This window comes from Cariama cristata, unplaced genomic scaffold (genome assembly GCF_000690535.1).
Source record: "Cariama cristata isolate BGI_N322 unplaced genomic scaffold, ASM69053v1 scaffold9470, whole genome shotgun sequence".
NCBI classification, from domain to species: Eukaryota; Metazoa; Chordata; class Aves; order Cariamiformes; family Cariamidae; genus Cariama; species Cariama cristata.
The window spans coordinates 11,835-37,727 of NW_009596372.1; the positions used below are offsets into that span (position 1 = coordinate 11,835).

At 38.6% G+C, this 25,893-nt stretch overlaps 1 protein-coding gene across 1 annotated transcript; it reads left to right on the top strand.

Annotated features, from left to right (window-relative positions):
- Nucleotides 1–225: 225 nt before the first annotated feature.
- LOC104165986 (glutamate dehydrogenase 1, mitochondrial) lies at nucleotides 226–18,609 on the top strand (the record flags this gene model as incomplete). Its single annotated transcript, XM_009705775.1, has 12 exons — nucleotides 226–306; nucleotides 1,117–1,172; nucleotides 2,059–2,122; nucleotides 3,752–3,846; nucleotides 8,332–8,511; nucleotides 10,272–10,409; nucleotides 11,494–11,631; nucleotides 11,758–11,838; nucleotides 12,721–12,844; nucleotides 14,142–14,233; nucleotides 16,553–16,615; nucleotides 17,256–18,609. Coding segments are annotated over 12 exons (1,232 nt in total), but the record flags the coding sequence as incomplete, so codon positions are not given.
- Between the last annotated feature and the right edge of the window lie 7,284 nt (nucleotides 18,610–25,893).

The window sequence follows — 25,893 nt, forward strand, 5'->3', positions numbered from 1 at the left end:
AACTACTTAACAGAGAACTACTGAAATCTTGAATTTCTGCTGAGGAAAATGTAGATATTTAAGTGGGAGAATGGGGAATTGTTCTTTAAGTCTTAAAGCAAATAAGTTGATAAATTACATATGTGACATGCTATAGTTGGCTGGTGTAGAATTAACCTTCCCGATTTGTAAGTACCTGTGAAGTTGTTCAGTGAATTCCTTTTTTTCCTCATGTATCTTTTGCAGGTATTCGTTATAGTTTGGATGTTAGTGTGGATGAAGTGAAAGCCTTAGCATCTCTAATGACATACAAATGTGCCGTGGTTGGTAAGTGATAATTTTTCAAGCAAGGATACAATGAGAAAAAGACATCTAAAGGATTAAATTACGTTTTAGATGCTAACCTCTGACTAAAATCTGTGGCAAGATGGGAAAAATATGTCGTGACCAAAGTAATAATACATATTCCCTCTGCTTACTGTAGATACTTGAATAAAGTTGTATTTTCACTTGAAAAGTCCAAATTCTGCTAGGTACCCCCTCCTGTAAAAATTTTGCATCTTGAATTCAAATCAAAGTATGACAAACTTGGTTGGGGAGGGGGCTAATTTTAGGGGGAACAGATGGAGGCTGTAAAGGATTCAGGCAGGGGAGCTGTGAAGAGAGGAAGATAAAATTCCTTTATGAGTTATAAAGAAATATAATTCATACATGCCTGCTAAGTTGTAGGGGAGTTTGGAGAGAATCTGCATGTTATATGTAAGAAAACAAAATGCTTTCTTAATGTCTCTAGAAACACTTCACTTAGGACTTCCAAAGGAAAATTTCTGAGCTAAACCAGTAAAGTATAAACAGTAAAACTTACTGTTTCTGTAAGTGCCACATACAAGAGCTTGAAGCATAGAAAATTTAAACCATGAATTTTTGAGTTTCAAATGCCATTTTCAAGGTGCCCTTGAAAGATTTCCCATTTTTATAGGAGTACCTAGATCAGGTTATAGCTTACGCTTGTGAAGCCCTAAACATGGCAAAACCGAATTCACTACTACAATCAAAGAGATGATTACTCACACGTTACTGATGTGTTCTGCTTTTATTGTTTAAAAAGTGAAATGATTTTCCTTTGCATTCTTTCAGATGTGCCATTTGGTGGAGCAAAGGCTGGTGTCAAGATCAACCCCAAGAACTACACAGTAAGCTTAATCATAGATAAAAATTCAGTGATCTGTAGTACTGAAGCCAGCCAGTTAAAAAAGCTCTTCTGAGGGCATTATTGACCACTTAAAACTTCCTGCCACTTCTGCCTCTGTAATGAGTGATTTTAGCTTGTGCATGCAATAGGTAGGAAAAGAATTTTTAAAAGGTCTGTGTTTCAGAGGTGAAATACTTCAATTATTTAATTTATTACTTTTTTTCTTAAAGTCAGGAGACTACAAATAATTTGGAACCTGAAACTTTAAGTTGATACTGTTAATAAAGACTTTAATTAAATTACTCTTAGAAAAAAGTTAATGTTTTTGTTTATTTCAACGAATAGTTTTATGCTCCATTAAACCTTTCTATGCAGTGTTCCAGTGTGAATAATAACTAACATGGCTTATAAAAGGTTTACTGCAGGCTTGCCTTCTTGCCCTAATTAAACTAACTCATACAGAAAGGAATACTGGAATACATAACAGATATTCTAAGCTCAAAACTCCTGTAAGGATTTGTGTGAAGTCATTCAACTGTGTTGATTACACAACTGGCAGGCTGGCTATTACTGTTGCTGGTTATAAATCTCTCACACAGGATATCAGATTTGTTTGCTGGAAATCTCTGCTACAAGCACAGGTGGTTCTTCCTGTGCCACACTCCCAACTTGTCATGGAGCAGAATGTACAGAAAGCAAGCCGAATGTTTCCTTGTGCTGCCTGAATACCAAGGGTCTGTTAGGGAGTGGCATATAAATGGTATAAAAATAAGAATCATCCTTTCTTCTAAAAGAAAAGGGCGTCTGTTTATGCTTGGACATAAGTTCTAGCAAATACTCATAAACACTAATGATTTCTTGTGATATTTATTGCATTTTCTCTGTAGGACAATGAATTGGAAAAGATCACAAGAAGGTTTACCATGGAGCTGGCAAAAAAGGGCTTTATTGGTATGTTGGGCAGTTTTACTATTAAAATTTAAGAATCTGATTTATTGTGTGTTGGTAGTGTCCACTAGATAGTATCCTTAAATAACCATATTTTTTTGAGCTGTAAATAATTTGGGTATAGAACTTTCAGCAAAGAGCCACAAAGAATTAAGTCATTGTGTCTTAGTGCATTTTAAAGGGAACTGTGTCTTAACTTTCTACTGGTTGCTGTTCTGCTGTGAAAAGCCACAAAAGCTGAGCTCACAGGATCCAAAATGAATCACATTTCTGTTAGAGGTAGATTATAAAATTGTGACCAAGTTTGCTGCAATTTTAATCTCTAATATAAAACTCTTCAGTTACTGTTTCCTGTAGTCTCAGTTGAGGCCTTTGGGAGATACCTGAGGAAACAGAGGAAGGAAATAGAAGATCTACCCCAGAGAAAGTTGATGGCTTCACCCATGGCAACCACAGGCTGCAAGAGAAGCATAGCTGCCTGTTGTAACAGAACCTCAGCTTCTGTAATGTTAGCAGGTGTTTCATTCAGACTCTCAATCCTGAGTAGTTCTGATAGCTTGCTGTTGTAGTTGCTATCTGGAAGTCTCCTCTAGAGAAAGCTGAATGTTACTAGCTTGACTTATAATTAAATGGAGGATCTTTACCTGAAGGAGGTTCTTATTCAAGTGAATAAGGTGGCATGTAACTAGTTAAGGGTCTGTCATGTATTCCTGTTGTCTAACTGCCCCTGGGAAGGTATATCCATTTATCTGCATTTCCTTGCTCTTCAGCCAGAGTGTTTCTCATCTAAATTAAGCTTCTGTATAAACACGCTTACTGATGTTACATGTCACTAGGGTAATACTACACGCTATGCCAGCTATAGTGATTGTTAGTTTAGTGACAATTAAAATGGTTTCATTAAAATTGTCTTCTTTTTTGGCTCTATGGTTAGTGCTATACAGCTTTTACAAACCTTTTAAAAATACTTAGAAAAAAAATCAGTAGAGGCAGAGTTGCATTTAAAATCTTGCTGAGCAAGTCCCTCTGATCTTAAATAGGTTAGGCAAATGCTATTTTTAATTATCTAGAAAAAATAAACAATTTGTTTTTATTACAAAAGATGTGTGAAAGTTCTTTCAAAGGTTTATTTCATCAAGAAAGACACAATGTCTCTTTCTTGAAGTGAGTGGTAAAATCACATGCATGTGCTACAGTGCAATGACTAGAAACAGCCTATCTTCAATTCTTAAACACACCCAGGAACAAAAAGGAAATTCTAATGCAAAAAACCCAATCAACATCATGGTATATAGAAATCATACCTAGTTAATGCCCTTCCTATTACAGCAGTGATCATAAAAAGAAAAGTAAATATACTTTCGATACATTATCTTACTCTGACTTTTTATTGACAAACTGACCTTCATTTTACTGAATGGCTTGTGTGAAAGGTTGGAGGTTTTAGATGCATGGTATGGCATCTAAAACTGAATTGAATCGAGAAGAATCTGTTGCTTGCATAATAAACTGAGGATTAAACAGGGAAACAGTTCTTCTCTGCCAAGGCCTGCACAGTTCCTAAGGGGAGTAATGGCTGAAGATAACTATTCATGTTTGATCCTTAAAAGCTGTTTTCACTGTTGCCAACAGGACCTGGTGTTGATGTGCCTGCTCCTGATATGAGCACAGGGGAGAGGGAGATGTCCTGGATTGCCGACACCTATGCCAATACCATAGGACACTATGTAAGTTTTGAGCAGAGGCTTTGAAGTAGAAAAGCTTTCCTGGTCTTTGCAGAAATCCGTTTGTCTAGAAATTTATTACCATGCTGCTTAATCATATCATTTGATTTAATTATGCGAATCTAAATATATTCTTGCAAACTGTAACAACGTAACTGGTGTGAGGTTTTTAGGGTATAGTTAAGGAAAAATAGCTTTAAGGTTAATGTTTTTATACTAGGCTTAAATTAAGTTTGTCTGATACAATACTTGGTGCAACTGTTCAGGAAAAAGAAAATACACTGCTTTTAAAGGTCTCATACTTAGTCTAAAATTGGCTTCTATTTCTACCATTTCCCTCTGTTTTTCAATAGTATTCTAATTACTAATTTAAAGTTGTTAAACAATTAGTTCATAATAGTTCGTATACTCTTAAAGTACTGAAATCTTTCCATTTCAGACTACTGAATTTACAAGCATTATTAAATAAATGCTCGTGTCTTTGTGCATTCAAGAGACCGTGTAAATTAAGTTTGCACTATTGGTATAACCTGTAAAAGCATTAAAGTTCTCTGTGGTCCCCTAAAAGTAACAAGTTATCAGTGTAAACTTCAGCAAATTCTCAAAAATGTAATGCAAAAGGACACTGATATAATTTATTGCCCAGAAGGCAATAAAAAATTTAAAGTTTTTAATTGTAGCCCTTAATTTGGCCTTTGTCCTTATGTTGCTGGGGTGATTTGTACCTGTTTTGACTGTACCAAAAACATGACTGTTGACCACACACTTTTGTTGTATACTTTTGACAGGTTGAACAAAAGAAAAATGTATTATGGACAACTTAAGAATTAAGACTTTACTATCTATGCTACCCAAACTTTCTAGCTTCTCTTTCAGATGTGGTTTCTGCTACTCCAGTGGGGCATACTTTGCTAAGGAGTCTTGCCATAGCTTTGTACTAGCGTGTTAATATGCTAAGCTATTGCATGTTTGCCTATCCCAGCTCCTTTTGAATTGAAAAGACTCTTTCTTTTCACTTTCTGCAATCCCTTCCAACAGTTCCTCAGAAATACAGCAGGGTGTACGCTCCCAGTAATAAGGCATTAGAGCCACCCAACACATATTTCTCTCTGGCATGTCTGTTCAAGACGTGCCTGGCTTTCCTGAGACAGTCTCTTGGCAGAATACCGGTCTTGTGCTGTCTGATGCCTTTAACAATAGCAGGATGGTGTGGCGCATGTTATTCTCGATCTGAAATACAGTCTAAGGTATCTTATGGGAGGGGAAAAAAGGAATGCTTGAGGAATAGGCTGTGATGTGCTGATCAGTTCAGTTAAATCACTTTTACACAGAGCTGTCTGTAGATAGGGATATTACTGTAAAGCATTACTTGCTTTTTGTTATTCACATATGTAAATGTAAATATTTTATTTAAAACTCTAAACCTGATAAAAGCCAAAATTATTACTTCAGAAAGACTTCAACATGCAAAGTGGCAACTTGTTCCCTCAGTCATCACTTAAACTTCCAAAATTTAAGAAAACTACTACTTCAAAGCCTTTTAAGTTTTAATGTTTAACTGAATGCCCTAAAATGCTTATTCCACTGTGATACAACAGCATTGTTATATTATGACTGACATAGAAGGCTCACAGCACATGACCTGCTTTAAGGTTTGCTGTATTTGTTGATAGGTCACATACAGTTTTATACAGAAGCTTCAGGTTTTTTAATAGGTGGAAAACTAAACACTGATACAGGAGATGTTGTTTAAATGCCTGAATTTCTTATTCTTTCCACTTTGTCATCTCAGGTTGTTGTGTAGTCCTACACATCCACACGCTTCAAGGCAAAAGGAAACAAACCAACAACTATGTAATTTGCATTATGCTACAACAGCTTCTTTTATTCCTAGGCGCTCTGTATATGACAGTGTCTTATTCTTGAAGAATAAAAAAAAATAGGATTTAGGTACATTTTTCTGAGAAGTTAATTAAAGAATTGAAATAAGGAAAAAAATTAAATCAGTTTACTTAATTTTGTTGGGTTGCTTGTTTGTACACAGAAGAGAGAATGGTAGCCATAGTGGAACTTATGAGCTATTGGGGAGAATGACCAGGTATAGAGAAGGAAGACGAGAACTCTGGCAAGGCTGTAAAGAAGTGGAATAATCTATCAAAACCAGTTTGTAGAGGAAGATGCTTCAGATAACTATCTGGTTGAGACACCAAGAACAAAAATAAAGGTGGTTAAGGAATACCAAATATATAAAAGTGACCATGAGGGAAGGAGGAACTAAGAGCAGAAAATGACCATTGAACAAAAGTGAAAGTAGCCTTAATTCAGAAAACAGATGGAAGCTATGCAAGGGACTACATTCAGTTGAGTGGAAAGATAACTCTTCGGTGAGAGGGATCAGTCTGAGAAATCTACTGACCTGATGAGTCCGTGTGGTTGCACAGAGATGGGTTCAGGGAGCTTGAAGTGGAAAGGAAAAGTCAAATAACAGATATAAACAGATAGGGAAAGTCTGCTCAAAACCTAACATACAGAGCCAGGAAGCTGGAGAGACAGGGAGAATATTACTGCAGTGTGGAAAGGGGTTAAGAAACGAGCAAAAATTCAATGTCTGAACTTTGCCAACTAAGTTCACAGACTATTAGTACTAATATAGAAGTCTTTAATGCTAGCCATAAGCGATTTTGCAAGTTTCTCATTAAAAGCCATGGTCCTTCTTCATGGCCCAAGATGTGTCAAGCATTTTTTTGATTGACTTAAAACCAAAGTTTTTAGGACTTTGACATCAGCTGTGGTTTGTATATGTGACTAAGAAGACCCAGACCTGCCCTCACCTCCCGCTCTGTTTTCTTAGCAAACCATGCGAGTCTTTAATAACTACCATGTTAACTGTTCCAGAAAATCCATCTTAGGTTGCTGGATCACTGAATTATATATGGCTAAAGTTTTTTTATTAAATTCATCGTTTCCACTCTTCAGTACTTCCTGACACATCCAACTGACTTTTGGGACATGTGAAGGGACTTTAATAAATACATTCTTATGCATGGTGGGAGGCTGTATTTTGTCAAGTATTTATAAAACATACTTCCTCCTTTGTGAGTGCCTGAAGGCTAAAAAGCAGTTCCAATCTAAAACAGAATGAAAACCTAAAAATACATCAAAATGCCAGGCCAAGTTGTTTATCTTGTTTACAGTTGATACGCCACCAGGGGGAGCGTACAGCTTAATGACAGCAATGCAGCTATATTTTGGGAAACGGAATGAAGAATTTCGTGGCAAGCTCAGCATCACTCTTGCTGTTTTTAAAGAGGGGTTACCTTTGGCTTTGAGGTTAACTCACTGTCATTTTCAAACAAATAGTTTTTGTTCCCATTATGGCTCTAGTCATCTTCCGCTATTCTGCCTCCACTTTTGTCTGCTCCTTTCCTTCCTCTCACCAAGCATCTTGCACTCACGCCACAGGCATGCAAATGCATTTGGCACAAGTGATGGAGGGGAGGGAGCCTCCAAGTGAATATGCGGCTGGTGGAATAGCAACCCATCCGGCTGCTGGCAGATTCATTTCAGTGGATTCCCTTTCATCCCTACTCCCTCACTTGTGTTGGAGGCAAGCCACTGTGTGACTCTGCTCCCAGGGTGTGGGAGCATGGGAACCAGAGGTGACAGAAGAGGGAGGCTGAAACAGTGTCTAGTTTGGAAGAAGTTTTTTCAAGTTATTAATTTCAATTTGAAAAATTAGCTCTGGTTTTAAATAGTCTGTTTTATCTTGGCTAGCTGTCTAGCATATGGAAAATTTAACTTTATTGCCACCAAATTAAGGATAGAGGCTTGATGGTATATATTGCTGTTCTGAATAAAAGTAATACATGCTTATCTAACTTTTCCCATATGACAGTTGTACTGTAGATTTTCCTCTGAGATGAAACATCCCAGTATTCTGACATCAGGAAAGTATTAGGCCTGTATAGTCATTTTAAAATAACTGAATTTGCTATAAAGGAACACTAAACACTGTTTAAAGATTATTAAAAACCAGTCCAAGGGTATGCCTGAGCCCTTTGAAAGATTAAAATGTCAAGAGTAACAATGGAAATTACAGCTGTAATAGGAGCTAATTTTGAGAAACATATCCCCCAAAGATTTTTGATTGGTCAAAGGTCTGCTCGTTGCTAACAGTGCAACATAGATGTCACCATAATTAACTAACTGCAGACTGAAGTTAACATGTATGCTTAAATACAACAAAAAATTACAGAGCATATCCAGTATTGCATTATGCAACTTTCCTGACATGTACTAGAGTATTTCTGAGAAGGTGTTCATACAAGTGAGGAGGGAAATCATCTTTAGAAACTAAATGTATATAAACTGTATCATGTTCTGACTCTTACAACTCATGTTTTCCCTTATCTCTAAAGTTACAAAACTTCTTGTTCCAGCAGTTCTTTGATTAATTCCATAGCTCACAAGTCCTTCACTGTTTTACAGGATATTAACGCACATGCATGCGTAACTGGTAAACCCATCAGCCAGGGTGGGATCCATGGACGTATATCTGCAACTGGTCGTGGTCTCTTCCATGGAATTGAAAATTTCATCAATGAAGCATCGTATATGAGCATATTAGGAATGACTCCTGGCTTTGGGGATAAAACATTTGCTGTTCAGGTAACTTTTTTCCTTCAACTGTAGGGGAAAAAGTAGTAAACAAACTTCCAGTAGAGCTGCTTTTAGAAAGGGCTGTAGCAATAAATCCTGTCAGGGTTTTATGACTTCAAGTTAACCTTTACTCTCAAACTTTAGAAGCACTTTTCAAGCAACATAGGTGCCCTTATTTTGGACTATTTTTTAAAAACTGAACTTTTGATTGTACTCTACAGGCACAAAGCCAAATCTTCAGTCTTTATAAACATAGGCTGCAAAGAACAAAGTGAAATACTATTACAGGAGTTCTTTAAACTAAGGCATTGCGCGCTTTTCGATGAGCTATTACACTGTTACTGCCTACACAAAATTTGTTGTGGTGTTTTGTAATAAAAAATTTTAGGGAGAAAAGGAATTGGTGGTTATGTTCTTATTCCACTGTAGAATGAGCAGTTGGAAAAGTAGAAACCAGTACCTTATCCTAAATTTATAGGATTGAACATATGGTTTTGGTGTTCATAAGACTTCAGGATTTATGTAGTTGAATTTTGAAGGGGTTTGGTATTTGGTTATATGCATTATCATTCTTAAAATTTCAAAGCAATAACTTGCTCTGTTCAGCTTTGAACAGTATGTTAAACTGAGGATTTGAGGGATCTTTACTTTGTTTTGTTGTTTTCAGTTACCAATGCATTGGTTGTTAGAAATGGCAGAGTAATTGTAACCTCCAAGTTGTCCTCTAGTTAACTGATGGGCTGAAACAAACATCTCTGCCCTGCACGGACCCAGCAGCACACTCATCTACCTGCACTTTGGCATTTTCATGCCTGGCAGAGGGCCAACCAACAGGCACTTAAGCGTAACTTAGACTGAAAATGTGGCCGTAAGAATAGCTGAAAATTTTTCTAAGAAAAAGAGGATACAGCATTGCAGAGAGACCTAACGCATGACGAACTGTTGTATAGAAGTTTGCTTCTAATATATAAACAAAAATCCTAAATATAATTTGAGCTATGTTACACAGGAATTTCATATTTAGCTTTTTTCCAGCATAGAATCTTACTACAAACTTTTCACATGGATCATGAGACCTTTTGGTGTGCCATGTGTGTTCCTTTACTTCCAGAATGTTGAATAATGGCCTTGGAATTAGGTTTTCTACACCCGTAAGGATGTAAAACATGCTAATGAAACACAAGATTATCTAAATTTAAATTTAGGCAGTCTGTTTTGTACTAGACCACTTCAGAAGTTCATTAGCTTCCTACTAGTATGTATGTTTTAATGTGAAGAATTAATGATATGCTCGTTTAATGCTTTCCATCGTGGGATGGTTTTACACTTGCAAACCTTCCTTATCAAAATTAAATAAGAGTATTTCTTGGCCTGCAAATATTAGTCAAACCTTTCAGTAGTCATGCATAAATCCATGAATCCCTCTAAGACAGTGGCAGTTATAAAATAGACACATATAATGTTCCTATGTTTCTAAATGTCATAGCTTTGATACTATCATAGTAGCATTAATACTTCCCTTCTGTATTTCCGGCATAAAAAACTTAGCACAACTGTACATGGCTGGCTACAATGCATAATTTCTACAATGATATTCAGACTAGAATAGAATGCGTGTAGATTTCTGCCATCTTTCCTATACACATCGTCTAACACCAAGATATGCTAATAGGTGAAGAACTATTTGAAACTACTCAAAGCTATATAAGCCTTAGCAGTAATCATTATTTTAGCTGAAGGGTTAACTACTTTTCTCTTTCCACCTTCAGGGATTTGGTAACGTGGGCTTGCATTCTATGAGATACTTGCATCGTTTTGGAGCAAAATGCGTTGCTGTTGGAGAGTTTAATGGTTCTATCTGGAATCCTGATGGGATTGACCCAAAGGAACTGGAAGATTACAAATTGGTATGAAACTTAGCTGAGCAGAAAGATTTTCATTTTTTGTCAGCTTTGCAAGTACATAGGATGACTGTAGACTGGTATTAATTTGTGATATTGAAATTGCTGCAATTAGTACTTACAAAATGGCTTAGGAATGTTGATTCTTCTGGCTTTCTCCTTATCCCCAACATGAATGTAGGTGGTACCTTTTTTACCTTTTGACCTGACTCTCAGAAAAATGGCAAGGGCTTGCATGTGTGCAGGCCAATTACTTTGGTTTCAGAATTGGAATTCATGATTATTTTGCCTTGCTTATGACTAAACTAGGAAGGATGTCTCAAGGAACCAGGACAAGGAGGTTTCTGAAGGATTCCTGACTGAGAATCACAAGCATATGGACATTTAAGACTTCAAAGTGCACTTTTGCTGCTTCTTATCTATCGGATGTTTCTGAAAAAAGGAAAGCCTGTCTGGCAGTGTGACTTGAATATGTAGTTTAGAATGAAAACTGGATATGGTCTTTTTATTTCAATTTCCAAGTGAAGCAGACTTGAGGGGACAGTTCGCAGGCACTGAAATACCATCTTCTACTTAGAGTTTCTAAGGTGCTTATTTGATGTGTCTTCTTTTACATAGGGAGTATTTGCATGTCTTTATCACCCCCTTTGTGAAAAGAATGAAAAGATTCTGTCACTGAACAAAGGCTATCATTGTAGTACTGAATTTTAAAATGGTATTTCTGAATCTTATGTGATGCAACTTATCCTGTGTGTAGCAGACTGGTGGGTTATTTCAGTTATTTGAAAACTATTGCATTTGCCATGTATTTTGAGTTGAGAGGGACTTTTTTTTTTTTAAATAGTCCAGAGCCTAAATGGTTATCAGTGTCTTTGGCCAGAGAGCAGTTATGCCTCAATTGTGGGAACTTCAACTGTTATCCAAACTTTGTAGCTTGCTTTTTACGCCTAATCGAAGTAAAGATAGGAATTATGTGCCATCTTTCTAGTCCTGTTGCTTCTCGCTTCTTTCTTTTTTGAAAATTAGAAGGGGAGGAAGTCATACAAGTACACACACACCTGAAACACCTTGGTTTGTTTTCTTCAAACAGCAACACGGGACAATCATGGGCTTCCCTAAAGCACAGATACTTGAGGGCAGTATTCTGGAAACAGACTGCGACATTCTTATCCCTGCTGCCAGCGAAAAGCAGTTGACTAAGGCCAATGCTCACAAGGTTAAAGCAAAAGTAAGTTGGAGAGTTCAAATGTTGAATGAAAAATAGGGAAGGCTTGTTTAAATACCAGCATTCAATAATTAGCATGGACGAAAACAAACATATACCTCTGAGTTACTTTGCTGTGATTCCTTTCAGATTATTGCTGAAGGTGCCAATGGGCCTACGACTCCTGAAGCTGACAAAATCTTCTTAGACCGGAATATTATGGTTATCCCTGTAAGGTTCTATTTTGACCTTTGATTTTCATTACAAGGTTAATATTTCTGTGATTTGTAACAAGATGTTATTTATTGAACGTTTATATTAATAGCTATTAGTTCTCTTAGAGTGGGTTTTAACAACTGCTATCTAGGAAATAGTTGTCAATATTGCTTAAGATTGGTAGTAATTAATTAAAGATCTCACTGCATCTGTAAATGACCAAAGATAACTATTACATGAAGGCTACATATTTGTAAGAGAGAACAATCCACAATTAGTTCTTAAATCTGTAGTTTTGCATTTTGGAGTATTAGCTGACATTTGCTCAACTAAATAGTCCACTATGCAAAGGGAGAAGGCAGAGTAAATACACTGGCCAATTTGTTTGGAAACTGTGTCTCAGGGTGGTGCTCTGACAGAACTGCGTATTGTAGATTGTGTAGAGTAAGTGTTGTCTATAGTGATAATTTGAAAGAATAAGACCTAACCAGGTATAATGGTAATCTTTTCCCAGAGAAAGGGTGTCCTGATCAAGTGATGCTGTTAGAAGGAGTGGCTGATCTTCAGCCTTTAGTCACTGAGATGCCCTAAGAATGCCTTAATTTTCTTGATTAAAATCTTGTGCTAAAATAAAAGGAAAGTAGTCAGTCAAGCACACCTGAACTTCATGTGTTCTAAAGTCAAGTCCTCTTTTAAATCAGTAGAAGTAATCCCTGGACTACAGAAGAGGGTAAGTGTTGTCACTTACCAGTGTGTAACAGTAACAACCGGATTGTCTTCTGTACTGCAGTTTAAACTAGTATTTTGTACATAATGCTTCTGCTTGCTTTTTCCTAATACAATAGAGCTGTCTTTGTCACATGGTCACAATTCAAGACATTTACTGTCTCTGTGCAGGATCTTTACCTGAATGCTGGCGGTGTAACAGTATCCTATTTTGAATGGCTCAAAAACTTGAACCACGTCAGTTATGGCCGCTTGACTTTTAAATATGAAAGGGATTCAAACTACCACTTGCTCAGTAAGTGCTCAGTTCCGCTTTCAGCTCGCTGTTTAATTAATAGATTGGACTAGCAAACACCAAATGTGGGAGAAATGAATACAGAACTATTTTAAATTCACTGCAATTTCCCACAAGTCTCTTACTGCTGCATACTGAAGAGTAGGAAAGATTTGATAGGTTGGTTAACTGACTTGCAACTCTGATGACTTAAGTTAAATGCATACTTTTTTCAGTTATGTTTTAATTCTTAAAATGATGCTTTCCTCAGTTTTGTGAAAATACTGAACTGAAACCACTTACGTGAAATATTTATTACTTTTTAATAAACATCTTTCAGCTGTACACTTGGTATTTGAGAAGTATTCAAAGTTCGAGTGGGTAACGTTGTTCTGCACGTACAACAATAGAGGATTTCTATAAAGGGCAATAATATAATTGGTACAAGCACTGTAAAAATCTGCTTCTAGCTTACAGCTCCACTTTGGGTCATTCTGTGCTTCCCAGTTTCTGGGCCAGAATACTGACTACATGGAGAGAAGCAGCTTAATGGAGAAGAACTGCAGGATATTGCTCCATTTTAAACAATATTCTGTAGAAAACATGTGAGAATCTTGGGACATTGGACTTGTCAAAACATATATCTGAATGTTTGCTAATGTAACTTTTTCTCATAAATGATACCTTTCAAGGTGTTTCTAAAGTGGTTGAGGGTTATGGCAATTCTAATTGAAATCCCTTTCTTAACTTCAAGATTGTGTCATCTGAAATACTCTGTAATGTTGTTTAGGAAACCATACTAATTAAATTTCAAGAATTAAGATGAAACAAATGTCAATTCAAAGTTCTAAAGCACTTCTCACATCCTAAGGAAAAAATTAAAATTCCACGTGGGGTTTTTTTCTTAGCAAGTAGTGTGTATGCAAAGTGCAATCGGAGATAATTGATTAACTTCAAGAAATATTTTGTCTAATGCTATCTATCAAGTTAGGAAAGTTAATCCAGATTGCTCTATCCATCAGCTTTATAAGGTTAGAGAAGTGGGATCAGTAGATCCACAGGTGCTTGCCATGTGACTGTACTATAGCAATATTACTACTCATATTGGAGGCATTCACCTATAAAAACAGAAAAATCAACATCTTTCCCTGTTCTTAGAAAACAAAAATTACATGACTCCTGTTGCCCCCAGTCCCTATAGCCTGCATTTCATGCCATTGAATGCTGAAGGTCCTGGGGTCAGCTCCTCTGTTAGGGAGCACATTTCTTTCCTTATCAGTTACATTGCTTCTGCTTTTTTTTTTTTCCCCCTTTCTAGTGTCTGTCCAGGAAAGCTTGGAAAGAAAATTTGGCAAACATGGTGGAACTATTCCAGTTGTGCCTACAGCAGAATTTCAAGATAGGATATCGGTGAGTAGTTGCTGCTTTTTTTTTTTTTTTTTTACTGTTACTCTAGCTGTATTATGATGTCATAACTGCAGTCTAAATTTTACTATTATAGCTATCATGGAGGTTTTTGCCCCAAGCAAGGCATTAGTACGTAGTTAGCCTGATGGCCAAACAAATAAAGCAAGCAAATGATCTGAACTGCTTAGGAATACTGGAAGTAAGCTGTTTTTTTTCTTTTACTTGAGCCCATGCAGAATACCTCCAATATTGTAAAAAAGCTACAGTTTCAATACAGATGTATTTTGTATTTGTACCTAGTGTTAGATTGGATCTGGCTGTTCATATACTGGGGTTTCTCAGAGCAACAGACTCTCTCCATCGTTTAGACAAACTATGTGAGTTGGTTTTTTTACGGGGGAGGGTGCAGGGAATGATTCTTTTTGCAGGCCAGTAAAAAAAACTTAAAAACCTGAGTTTTTTCTTGATGCTGTTTTTTTTTACTATGGACTACTTGATATTTCTGCTGGCTAACCTGATAAATACATGGATTCCATGATTTCTTTGAACCCTAGCTATCGAAGTCTATGGAGCTCTCGCGGTGGGAAATACTGCCTCCAATGTTACCAGAATTTGTTTTGGAGATCTTATTGATACAGTTTGCCTAAATTTCCAAACAACTTTCAACAAGATCCCATGCCACAGTTAGTTTGATATCCTGTTTCTGTAACTCCACGATAATACAGACAAGAGCTGGGTAAAAATTGTAGAACGTTCCTCTAAGGCTCAATTAATGGGCAAAGAAATGTCAGGTTAAATTCATTGTTTTTGAATGTGTAGCAATACATGGTGGGGAAATTTTCACATAAAATGATGGGTTGTGCGTTCATCCATTTGCATTCAAATGGAAGATCTGGAGGTAATGACAAAATATAAGCTTAGAAATCTATAGCAATCAAAAAGCAAATCCAGTGTTAGAAATAGCTCTGAAGGGAAAAGAATAAGACTGACTAATGATGCCTCAATATAAATCCAGAGTGTGTCTGCCTTCTGAATACTGCATGCAGGTTAGGTCTCTGTATCTTCAAACATTGTACATGTGGAAAAAATTCAGAGCACGGTCACAAGAATAATTGAAGATACAGAGGCTTCTCATACATGGACCAATGAACTAACCTAGGTCCTATTGGCCTGAAGTAGTCCTGAGGTGGAGGCAGTGTTCTATAGAATGAATAATGTGAAAATGGATGGGCAAGGATAGATTGTTCACTGGAGAGAATGGTGAAAGAGAATGAGATGCGTTCAAACAAAAGCAGCAGAGTGAGGCACAGAATGAAGAACAGGGCATGGTTCCTAGCACAGCAGACGGTTAAGATGTGCAATACTCTGCCAAGGGAAGTATGGAAGATAAAAGGGTTGATTGGTTTGTTTCTTAAGCACAAGTTCAGGAGGTGATGGGATAAATTATTGGGGAAAAAACTCCAGTGAAATGTGAAAAACATTAAACCACGCTTCCTCGGAAGAAATCAAGGGAAGTTCATGTAAACTTGGACCATTGTCAGATGACAGAAATAGACTTTAGCCTGATCCAGTGAGATGCTAGCATTTTCATAATGTTAGGCTAAATGAATGGCATGGTGGAAAGGTTCTGTGGCTTAAAGCGATTGCTGTGATCTCTTAAACACAAGCCATAGAAACTGGCCTAGTAATTTCTGCATCCAACTCAAATTGGCGTTTGTGGGAAAGTACGTATTTTGTGAAGCCAAGTCTCAATTTATTAGTAAATTACAGCAATCAAGATGATGGAACATTGAAGCAGATACTCAGTCATCCTAATTCAGGCTATCTTCAACTATTTATTGTTTTGTGTATTTAAATTTTAATGGGAACAAAGTTATTCTGGAGTTGCTCAGTGCTAATAACAATGTTGAGTATATGAATTGAGGATCCATGCCCTTCCTAAAAACCTGTCTTCAAAACCATTGCGAGTAGCTTCTATAGGTTATTGACTCTTGGGAGCTTTTTGTTTAACATTTACTATGTGTTCTGAAGGCTGAAAACAGTAGTTACAACATCAATAAAAAATGCTAGCATCATGCATCTAGAAGCTAGGCGTATAAAAGACTTCAGCGCTTCTATCTAGGTTTTAGAATTGAATTGACTGTAATTAGCTCTTCAAGTAACACAGTAAAGGCAATTTAGATTCTTAGACCAATCGTTAGAAGAAAGTGTGCGAGCAAGCTTCAGTAATTATGGGAATCCAATATGTCATTGTCCCTAATACGCAATTAATACCTTTTTGTGTTTTGGATTAAACCCTGATTTTATTCCGTGTTGTTGCAGGGTGCATCTGAGAAAGACATTGTCCACTCTGGGTTGGCATATACAATGGAGCGTTCTGCCCGGGTAAATATTGTATTAGTAAATATACTCATAGGAAAAGAACTTACAGGACTTTGTGACAGTTTTTGAATGGGTTGTACAGAATTTCTTTGCAATTAAAGGAGTAGATAAACAGTTCATGATAATGGAAGTCACTGTGAGTATGAGGTATTGCTGCTCTGTGCTGGGATAGCCGACTTTAACTGGATATAGTAAACGTTAGAGACTAATACATGAAATCAGGAAGTATTTTCTAGTAGAGACTGTAGTAATTAGAAACTTTTTAGTTGTCCTCTTATACTTGGCTAATATGGGACACATACCTAAGAGTGCTTTACTTTACCATCAGCAATTTTAGGTTAATCCCTCTCTGCGGTACTTTTAATTAGTGGGGCAAAGACTGTGTGTCTCTCCTTGTATCTGAGGTGCACACGGATCCAAGACCTGAAAAGGGGCAATGTAGTAATCTGGGAAAGATTTTCTTCCCTTTCAGATCTCAGCTGTAAGGGGAATCAAGACATTTTAGAACTGATCCACAAAGGATCGCAGCTCTGATACTGATCTAGTGGCTCCTTATGCTCCTAGCTTTGATCCTCCGAGCAAGCTCTAGTTTAGTTCCTATGGAGAAGCTTGCAGAAATCACATATAACCTTTTCTATTTCAGCAAATCATGCGTACTGCCATGAAGTACAACCTGGGTCTGGACCTGAGAACTGCTGCCTATGTCAATGCAATTGAGAAAGTCTTCAAAGTGTACAATGAGGCTGGCCTGACCTTTACATAAATAGGCCATTACTGCTCCTTGTTGTATCCCATCCCTCTCGCTGTTAATGTACCCTCTTCTTGAGAAAACTTATCACAAGTTTACATGTAACCACAAAATTTTCTTTTCTTCTGACATTATAGTGGATTCTATTCTCAGTTAGTTCAGTCCAAACTAGCCTTTTTTACAATAAAAATCCATGGATTAGGAATTTGTATACAAGTATGTATCTGAAGATAACAGTTCATCTGCACTTGTGGGGGCCATTCTGGGTATTTCACCTACAAAACAAAATGGTACATTTTATGTATGAAAGAGTGGTCTTGCCACCTGAGCCACTTTTCAGACTTCAGATCAGATACTGTACTAGATGAGCACTTAGCTCATTATTACTTCATGCACTTTTGTTTAATGATGTAATTTTGGCTTCGGCACTTTCGGTAAGGCCTTGTATGATCAATGCTGTGGCATTGTCAAAGGAAGAATAGGCCTCCAGCAGGGATTAACTTTGATAGGAGTCTAATTTTTATTTGTAGTAAAGCTTCAGGCCTGATCCTCTTTAGGCAATGTTTTTTCTTTAACTGTGCTGCTGTTGTAGGACTGCCTTTTATTGCTTGTTGAAGCTAGCTTGACTATCACCATGAAGTATGTAGAGGTGACAGACTAATATTTTTGTAAGCTGAAACTATCAAGCAACTCTAGTTATGTTTTTAGTCAAGTATCTACATAACTATTATCCCTATAGTTTGTTTCCTTTTTTTTAAAAAAGGGATAGTCTGAATTTGGTAAGCAATCATACTTAGGTTTTTTCGAATTCTTTTTCAGTCTTTTCCTTCCAAAGGCTTTCTGAAAATTAGATATTGCCTCAGTGAACGACTAAAGTGAAACTGAACCCAGAAATCATTGGCCAAACTACGGAAGAGCTAGAATGCTGCTATAAACTTAATCTACTGTCTTAACACACACAGCCTTTTTTTTTTTTGTCATCAGGAGGTCTTGAAAGTTTTGGACATATTACAGTACAACAAAATGGACCTCAACACTATTGGATCAAGCACAGTTTTTAAAGTGTAAGGCTTTTGTCCCGTGGAGTCCCCTTGAAGTGCCAGATGTTATTTATGTAATGAATATGAATGTTTTTTTTAAAAGACAACTAGCCCCTCCCAGAAACTCATGCTTTTTTCTAACTACTTTGTAACTGCATGACATAACCTGGAGAGAAGAGCAGTTATTAAAAAAAGTTGACCTTTCCAAAACTACTATGCTGGTGTATTACTGTTTTCTATTTTGTGCAAGAGCTTTCTGTACTTACAATCAATCTGTGACTCTTCACAGCACACTTGTTTATTCATTACATGCCTACTGATAAGATACTGTCTCTGAGTTATCCTAAGGGGCTCTCCAATACAGATCTCTGTCTCTTGAACTTGCCTGTCAGCAAGACTTTTGAAGTTGGATATATTTGGTAAATCATTTCAGGTCTTTACTGTGTCCTTTCGAATTTGTGTGAAGAGCTATTCTAGTAGTCAGCATGGAGCAATAAACCTGTGTGATGCATTTAATTAGTGGCTTACTTCATCATCTATGCCGATATCTAGGTTTACAAAAGCACTACAGATCACCTAAATGCAGAGTGTTTGTGTGGATATATACACACACACACTCTTTGGCATTTTATTTTTTTTAAAATGAGAACACTTTGAGCATTGAAAGAATTACTGTGATCAAAGTATGGGTCTGTAAACATGAGATCTGTATCTTGGATCATATTTTTCAGTGCAGTTTTTGTGTGAACATTTATGAAACAGTAAAATGAAACCCAAGATTTTAACAATTCAACTCTGAAAAATGCTAATCTACTTCCACCAAAACTTGGAGGCTAAAAACTCACAAATAAATAGTTGTATTATAGAAAAGAATCTTAAAAACTGAGTTGCATTATCCAGCAGCAAAGTTATTGAATGCAGAGTGCTGTAGCAGTGAGGAGACTTGGCTAATTTACTGTTGTTCTCCTTCCCTTCCACCTTCATTTCCTCTCTAGCCCATAAAGCACCTCTGGTTTGTCTCTGCAAACTTGAAAAATGAGACCCTTTCAGTGTTGGAGCATATGGAAGGCTGGCATAGATAGCTAACTGGGATGTCTTCTACCTCCTGTCCACTTTGAAGGAAAAAAAAAAAAAAAAAGCCAAAAGCTGCACTATGCCTGAACTCCCTAATTCATTAGCATCTTATGTTCTTGTACACTTACACATTAACACCCCATAATGTCTTGAAAGAAAGCAGACCTACCACCTGGCATGATTTTACCAAACCCAGAGATGAGCCTTTAAGGTTGACTGGATTTCTCCTCAGCCAAGTTGATTGCAGTGGTTACTGACCTCTTGTTAACAGAGTCAGTGTTGGAGACCTGCGAGACATAAATCTGAGCATATCCAAAGGCTGGTATAAGAACAACTTGGGGTACTTTTGATCAGAGAGTTGAAATTCTTGAGGAGATTAATACTTGGAATCTGACTTAAGATTACAGCCCTATCAGCTGATTTGCTTGTAGCTAAACAGAAGAACCAAACTGTCAGTGAATCCAGACTTCTTGTGACAGCCTGCTCTGAAATGGTCTTGTACGTTAAGGCTACACTAGTGCTGAGCATTGTTGAGCTCAGTCCTAATGCGATCAGACAGTTAACAGAAAAAAAAAAATTGCATGTTCCTTATCACATTCTGTAGGACGTACCTCTGAAGATGTGGCAACAGAGACAGAGAGGAGAAAGTGGTAAAATCTCACACAGTTGCTATGAGTTAATGTGGTTTTAGAGGCTTGAGCGCAAAGAGTTCTGGCCTTTTCCTAGCCACAGCTGAAGAAACCAGTCACTCTCTGGGGTATATGTTATAAATACTAGGGGTTTTTTACTACAACTGTAACTTCAATCAGGTGTTAGACGGAACTTCTTGGGGAATGCTCCCCTCCTTACATATATATACATACACCCCACACACAAGTTTTGTCTTCCAGCTAGCAACATCGTCACTGCTTGTATTCACCGACATGCCACAACATTCACTAAGAAACTTGTGAGGACGTTTGACGGGGAGCCAGTCAGTACCTGAAGTTAGATTTGAACCTGCTCTGAACCATGCCTACTACCTAGAGCAAAACACATCCTTACCCGAGCGGGTGTTTGTAATCTCTCATGCAGTATTAAGTGCTGATTACATAGATTACGTTGAATAGCATCTCAATAAGTACTCTCAAGCTGCAAGTGAATTTCATAAGGATGACAACTACAGCATTCAGGGTTACATGCCACCTGTAAACTACTAAATGCAAAATATCTCTGTTATGCAACTACAGCGTTCAGGGTTACATGCCACCTGCAAACTACTAAATGCAAAATATCTCTGTTATACAGAAAAGCAAGTAGAACAATCATTTTCTTATCCCAGCCAAGAACTCAGTACTATGCCTGTTTTCATTGATGGCAACTCTCACTATCAGGAGGAAGTGTTGGAGCAACGGTAGTACTTGCTGTGATTTCAAGATGCCAAGTAAGTGACCTCTAAATTACTCTGTTAGTAATTGGTGAGTCTGTAGTATCAGAGTCTAAGATCTCATTCTAAGTTCATGTGCACACAGGGAGTTTTTGTTATTTGGGTTTTTTTTGTTGTTCAGTTTGTTTTGGTTTTTTTGTTGTTTAACAGCCCAGACTCACTCAGTTCTCATCCTTTTAGCTCCTGCTTGATTACTGTCCGTCCATATGTTTGACAGGAGCCCTGCAATTGTGGCAAATGACTCCATTGCCATACTGTGTGCTGCATTGCTCATCAATACTTTGCTGTGCAGAGCTGTTGAGGTTGTACCAGCGATCCAGCTCAGGCAGCGTTAAGCCATTAGCGGCAAGCTTAGTGCTCTGCCGGCAGTAATGCGTCGCTCCGCTGTTAGCCTTAGTTTGACTATGACAGTGCTGTTGTACAGTGCTTACGTATAGCTTAACCATACTTGAGCCTTCATCAACACAGTAGCTAATTGCGGTTTTACAGATAAGACCAGAAGTACAAGCACAGTCACAAAAGTACACAGGTGCTTACCTTATCTTCCAATGGCTGTTGGTGCTCAGCTTGTGAGACTTGCACACACGCGATCATGACTTACGCTCAGTGACAAAATGGGAGAGACCAACTCTTGAGTCTTTGACTTTACATTGTGCCCACTCCGAGCCATCCCTTACCCCATTAAAAAAAAAAAAAAAAAGAGTCTTTGCATTAACAGCATAGCACAGCTTTAGCTGTCTGCTCTGTGAAGGGATCCAGTCTTCCTAGACCAGGGATTGTGAATGGTTTTTTAATATGTGTAACCAAAAGATTCCTAAGGAATACACGCAAGCCAGGTAGAGTATAAGTATTTTCTTTATTTAAGAGTACATTTAGTAGAGACTGATTTACAAAAATTTCAGCAGTGGTATATTTTTATCTTCATTGTCCAAAGCTTTTGCCCCACGAAGTTGCTTGATTCGCTACATTTTTTACAGCTTTTTCACTCATTTCAGCGACTTTGTAGACTTCATCAAGAGCTTTTTAAAACAGAAAAACAAAGGTAACTGTAGCGTCACTGCAATACCTCCCACTTTCCCACCAGGTGTGGGACAAGGAGCAAGGCAGGGTTGGGGACCTATCAGGGATTTTGCTGATGCAAGTATGGAATAAACAGAAACAATACCGTACATTTCTGACCAGCATCCTTAGCCTGTTCCACTGCTTGCTGCACAGTCTGTCCCACCGCATTTACTGGAATGAGGAAAAAAAGAAGTGTTGATTAAGCAGTCTTTACCCTTTCCCTAAATTCAGTAATCACATTTTAGAAGGGTTCCCTAAATGTTTCAGGGCTAGAAGATGAAAAATTATTCCATATGGATGGGCAGCCTGATCTAGTGGGAGAGATGCTATTAGGACTCCGGCCATAGTTCCCCACATTATCCACCTGTCTTGGTACAGATGAGGATTACAGACATGACAATGTGTGTCACCTACAGTGTCAGGAAACAAACCCTAGTAGAGAATTGGGTGCAATGAAACCTTCCTTATACTAAGCCTGGCTAGGATCTGCCGAGAGCAGGCTTGGGCAGTTTGGTTGGTAAGGATTCTCTCTCCAACTGGATAAAGCTTGATGCTCACTGTCTGAAGTGGCATGCTATAAGAGCAGTGCATCAAAAATTTAGTAAGCAGTCTAATACTTGTAGCCAGAGAATGTTATTCTATAAGAGACCAGACTAGTTTTAAAAGGCATGGAAGCGTTCAATAGAGGAGACTTACTGAGACATGAAGAGCAAGAGGAAGTTTTGTCTTAAAGTGGAGGAGCTGAGCCTGGAAAATAGTTATAAGTATTGGAGGCCCATCATCCAAAGAGCTATGATCAGGGAAGTCTTGCTTACTAGAGTCAAAAGTCTGGGGCAAATGGCCTTCAGTTGAACCTGTATTTATTTTCTTCGCCCTGGCTCCGAATAGTACCTTTTAAAAAAAACATCGCTATGTTCTGCACAACAGGCACTGAAGCAGGGGCTGACTGAGCAAGCCAGATTCCTCACGGACATTGCATGAGGGAGGAGAGCTGAGGTGAGGAAGGATGTTTAAGTGGACTGGGAGTGTCTAAAACTTCAAAGGTCTCCAGGCTTGGATTGCGTGGCTCTTCAACAGTAGTTGTTTTGTTAAGTGTCTTGTAAAAACCAGTGGCCTTTTTCACCTTGGATTTGTAGGACACTTTCTACTGCTTAAAAGACATGCTAATTATTGTCATGTGTCATCTTTTGCTGCAGTTTCCTAACATGAATGATGTTCACTGCTCATAAGGTGCAGCTAAGGAAGATGCTTCCCATAGCAATCTTGGGTCACAGCTGAGTTTGTGGTTTCTTTCAGGAGCCATGGGGTAGGTGCTAATTTTAGCTACTTGCAAAGCCCGGTTGTGCCACTCCACACTTGGCAGTGGCTCATGGGACTGTGCCTTTGGGGCATGTGCAGGCACAACAGAAGTAGTTCAGAGACGAGATAATTAATAGTTGCAGAACCACCAGTTGAACAGTCTCGTTTTAGTTAAACTGGCATAAAATCCCTCTTTGTTTTCACTTAAATGGGGATTTAGAGGGTACCTCTATAATACTTCTGGGAGTTGGTGCGGTACTGACGGTGATGCGACAAAAGTTCAGCATCACAGGCAGTCTATTTACTGCTCGTCATCAAGGTACATGCTGATGGCACAGAAGTGAGTGGCCAAAGTCAGACCAGTGCCTGGGACCTCCCATTGTATTTCCAGGATCCAAGTCCAGCTGGAAGAGCCGTGCTGCAGTGCAGGACTTGCTGGGAAGACGCATGCAGGGTTTGGGCAGAGGGCTTCAGACTGCGGGTGTCTGAAGAGCTGGTTTGGCTTCAAGTGCTTGGGGCAGAAGGGGGAGGACTGCTGCTACTATTTAAAAGCTTTGCTCCTTGAGTTTTACAATTCCTAAACACTTAGTTCAGGCCGCTGAACACTGAGATTACTACTCAGCTCCTTCAAGATGACAAACACCACTTCTAAAACATCCATATCAGTCTTCCTGCACAAGAAATAGTAGATGTTTCCCTAATGTTAAAAAAGTTAGGAACCTCAAAAAACCTCCATAAAATATGCATTTTAGGGCTGCTATACAGCAGAAGCAGAAAATCTTCATTTGAAACCAAGAATTGATGGTTATCCTCTGATTGCCCACATCCTGGTGTTTTTCCTTCATGCTTCAGCATAAAAATAGTTGATTTAAGTATAAACTCAAATTCTTTTGAAAAGGGGACAGTGGGTGTAGGATTATGCATCTTTCATCTTCTTAGAAAACCGAACCAAGGATAGATGGTAAATAAGTAGCAGGCTTTCCACTTGCTTGATCGGGCACATAACCTGCAAGCAATGTAGCTACTGCATTTGAAATCACAGACAAAATATCTGGTTTTGAGAGTTTACATAAATGTCATGTAAAGAAATATGAAACAGTCTCCACTGCTTACATATTATATTAAGCATAAACATTTCAGGAATCACAACAGTACAATCTCTGCGTTAAACTTTTATGAACAAAGGCTCATCTAAAGTGACACATTATTTAAATTCAGGGCCAATTCAGCAAATCTCTCTGCAGGAGTAAACTTGACTCAGGTGCCCTGAGCCCCTACAACTGCAGTTGTGCTTTCGGTGGGGTGCGTGGCTGCAACACCGGTGGGGCTGGAATGCTGACAGCAGAGCAGAGCTGGTGTAACTGCACGCACTCCGTGGAGCACCGGGCAGATGAAAGACCTCAGAGCTTCAGGAAACTAATCCACTACACTACTACAAAACTTGTATTTATCATGGCTGTTCATGTTAGGAAACAAAGCCCTAAACAAGCAGCCTCACCTCCCCTCTCGGCTTTCCACTGTCCTCTCCTCGGTGCATCATCTAGGCACCTGCACAGTAAAGGCCAGAGTGGGAGAAGTTGTGGGAAAACAGTAGTCACTACAGATCCTTCATTTACTGTAGTGTTAGAGGTTTGGAGGTTACAGGACACACTGGCCGTACCCTTGAGGACAGCATCTGTAGGGTTCATGCCTAGAGACAGATCTGCTCCCAGCTGCAGGGGCGGGAGCAGGACATGTACTTTAACACCCAAAGCATGGGAGGAGGGAAAGCAGCAATTTGTATTTACCTGCCACCTGTGCAGTGCTTTCAGCTTGTTGTGTGGCTTCCTCAGCAAGCTTCTTCGCAATCCCGAACATGGCTGCGCTCCGTCCTCTCTCCCCGCAGAGGATGGGAGAGTGAATCCCTGAATTCGGTTCTGTTACACTGTTTGGCAAAGTGCAGCTTTTTATAGACAAAGGAGGACTCCTCCCAGCACTCACAGGGCAAATGCAAACTGGAACAGGGAAAAGCCGTGAGCCCTTGTTGGGTGATTAATATACGAGGCATAAAAGGGTGAAAAGACATGAGTGTTTATTGTGTTTTCTTCCCCAGAGAGAGAGGGCGTGGATTCATCAGCAGAAGTTTTCCATAGCCCAGGAATGAAAGCTTTGTTTTTCCATACTGAGGAGCTGGTAAACAGCACGCGTGCCACAGCTGTCCCGACCAAATGCTTCCCGAGCCCTGCGGCAGGGGAGATGCAGGCAGGCACAGCCCATCGTGAACAGGGCAGAAAAACATTGCATTGCAAAACACTCGGCTGAGGAACAGCTGAAGTCTGCTTTGGTGTTTCAAAACCTTACATAGAAAAGTATCCAGTTTCAGATGATTCTTGCCCACATGTTTTTCTTTCTCTGGTGGGACTTAAAATTCATGGTTATAAAAAGAAATGGGAGGAGCTAACCCTGCTTTTTAAAGTATCTGATGGAATTTTTATTGTGTTAGACGCAGCTAATAATTTTGTGGTGTGTCATAGTTAATATTTTAACCCCTTGTTTCCAAGGCCTGGCTCAGGAGAGTAAAGACAGAAGGTTTGTGTCCTTCCCCTCTGTCCCAGAGGCAGAGCCCAGGGCAGAGATCCATGGCCTCGGGCAC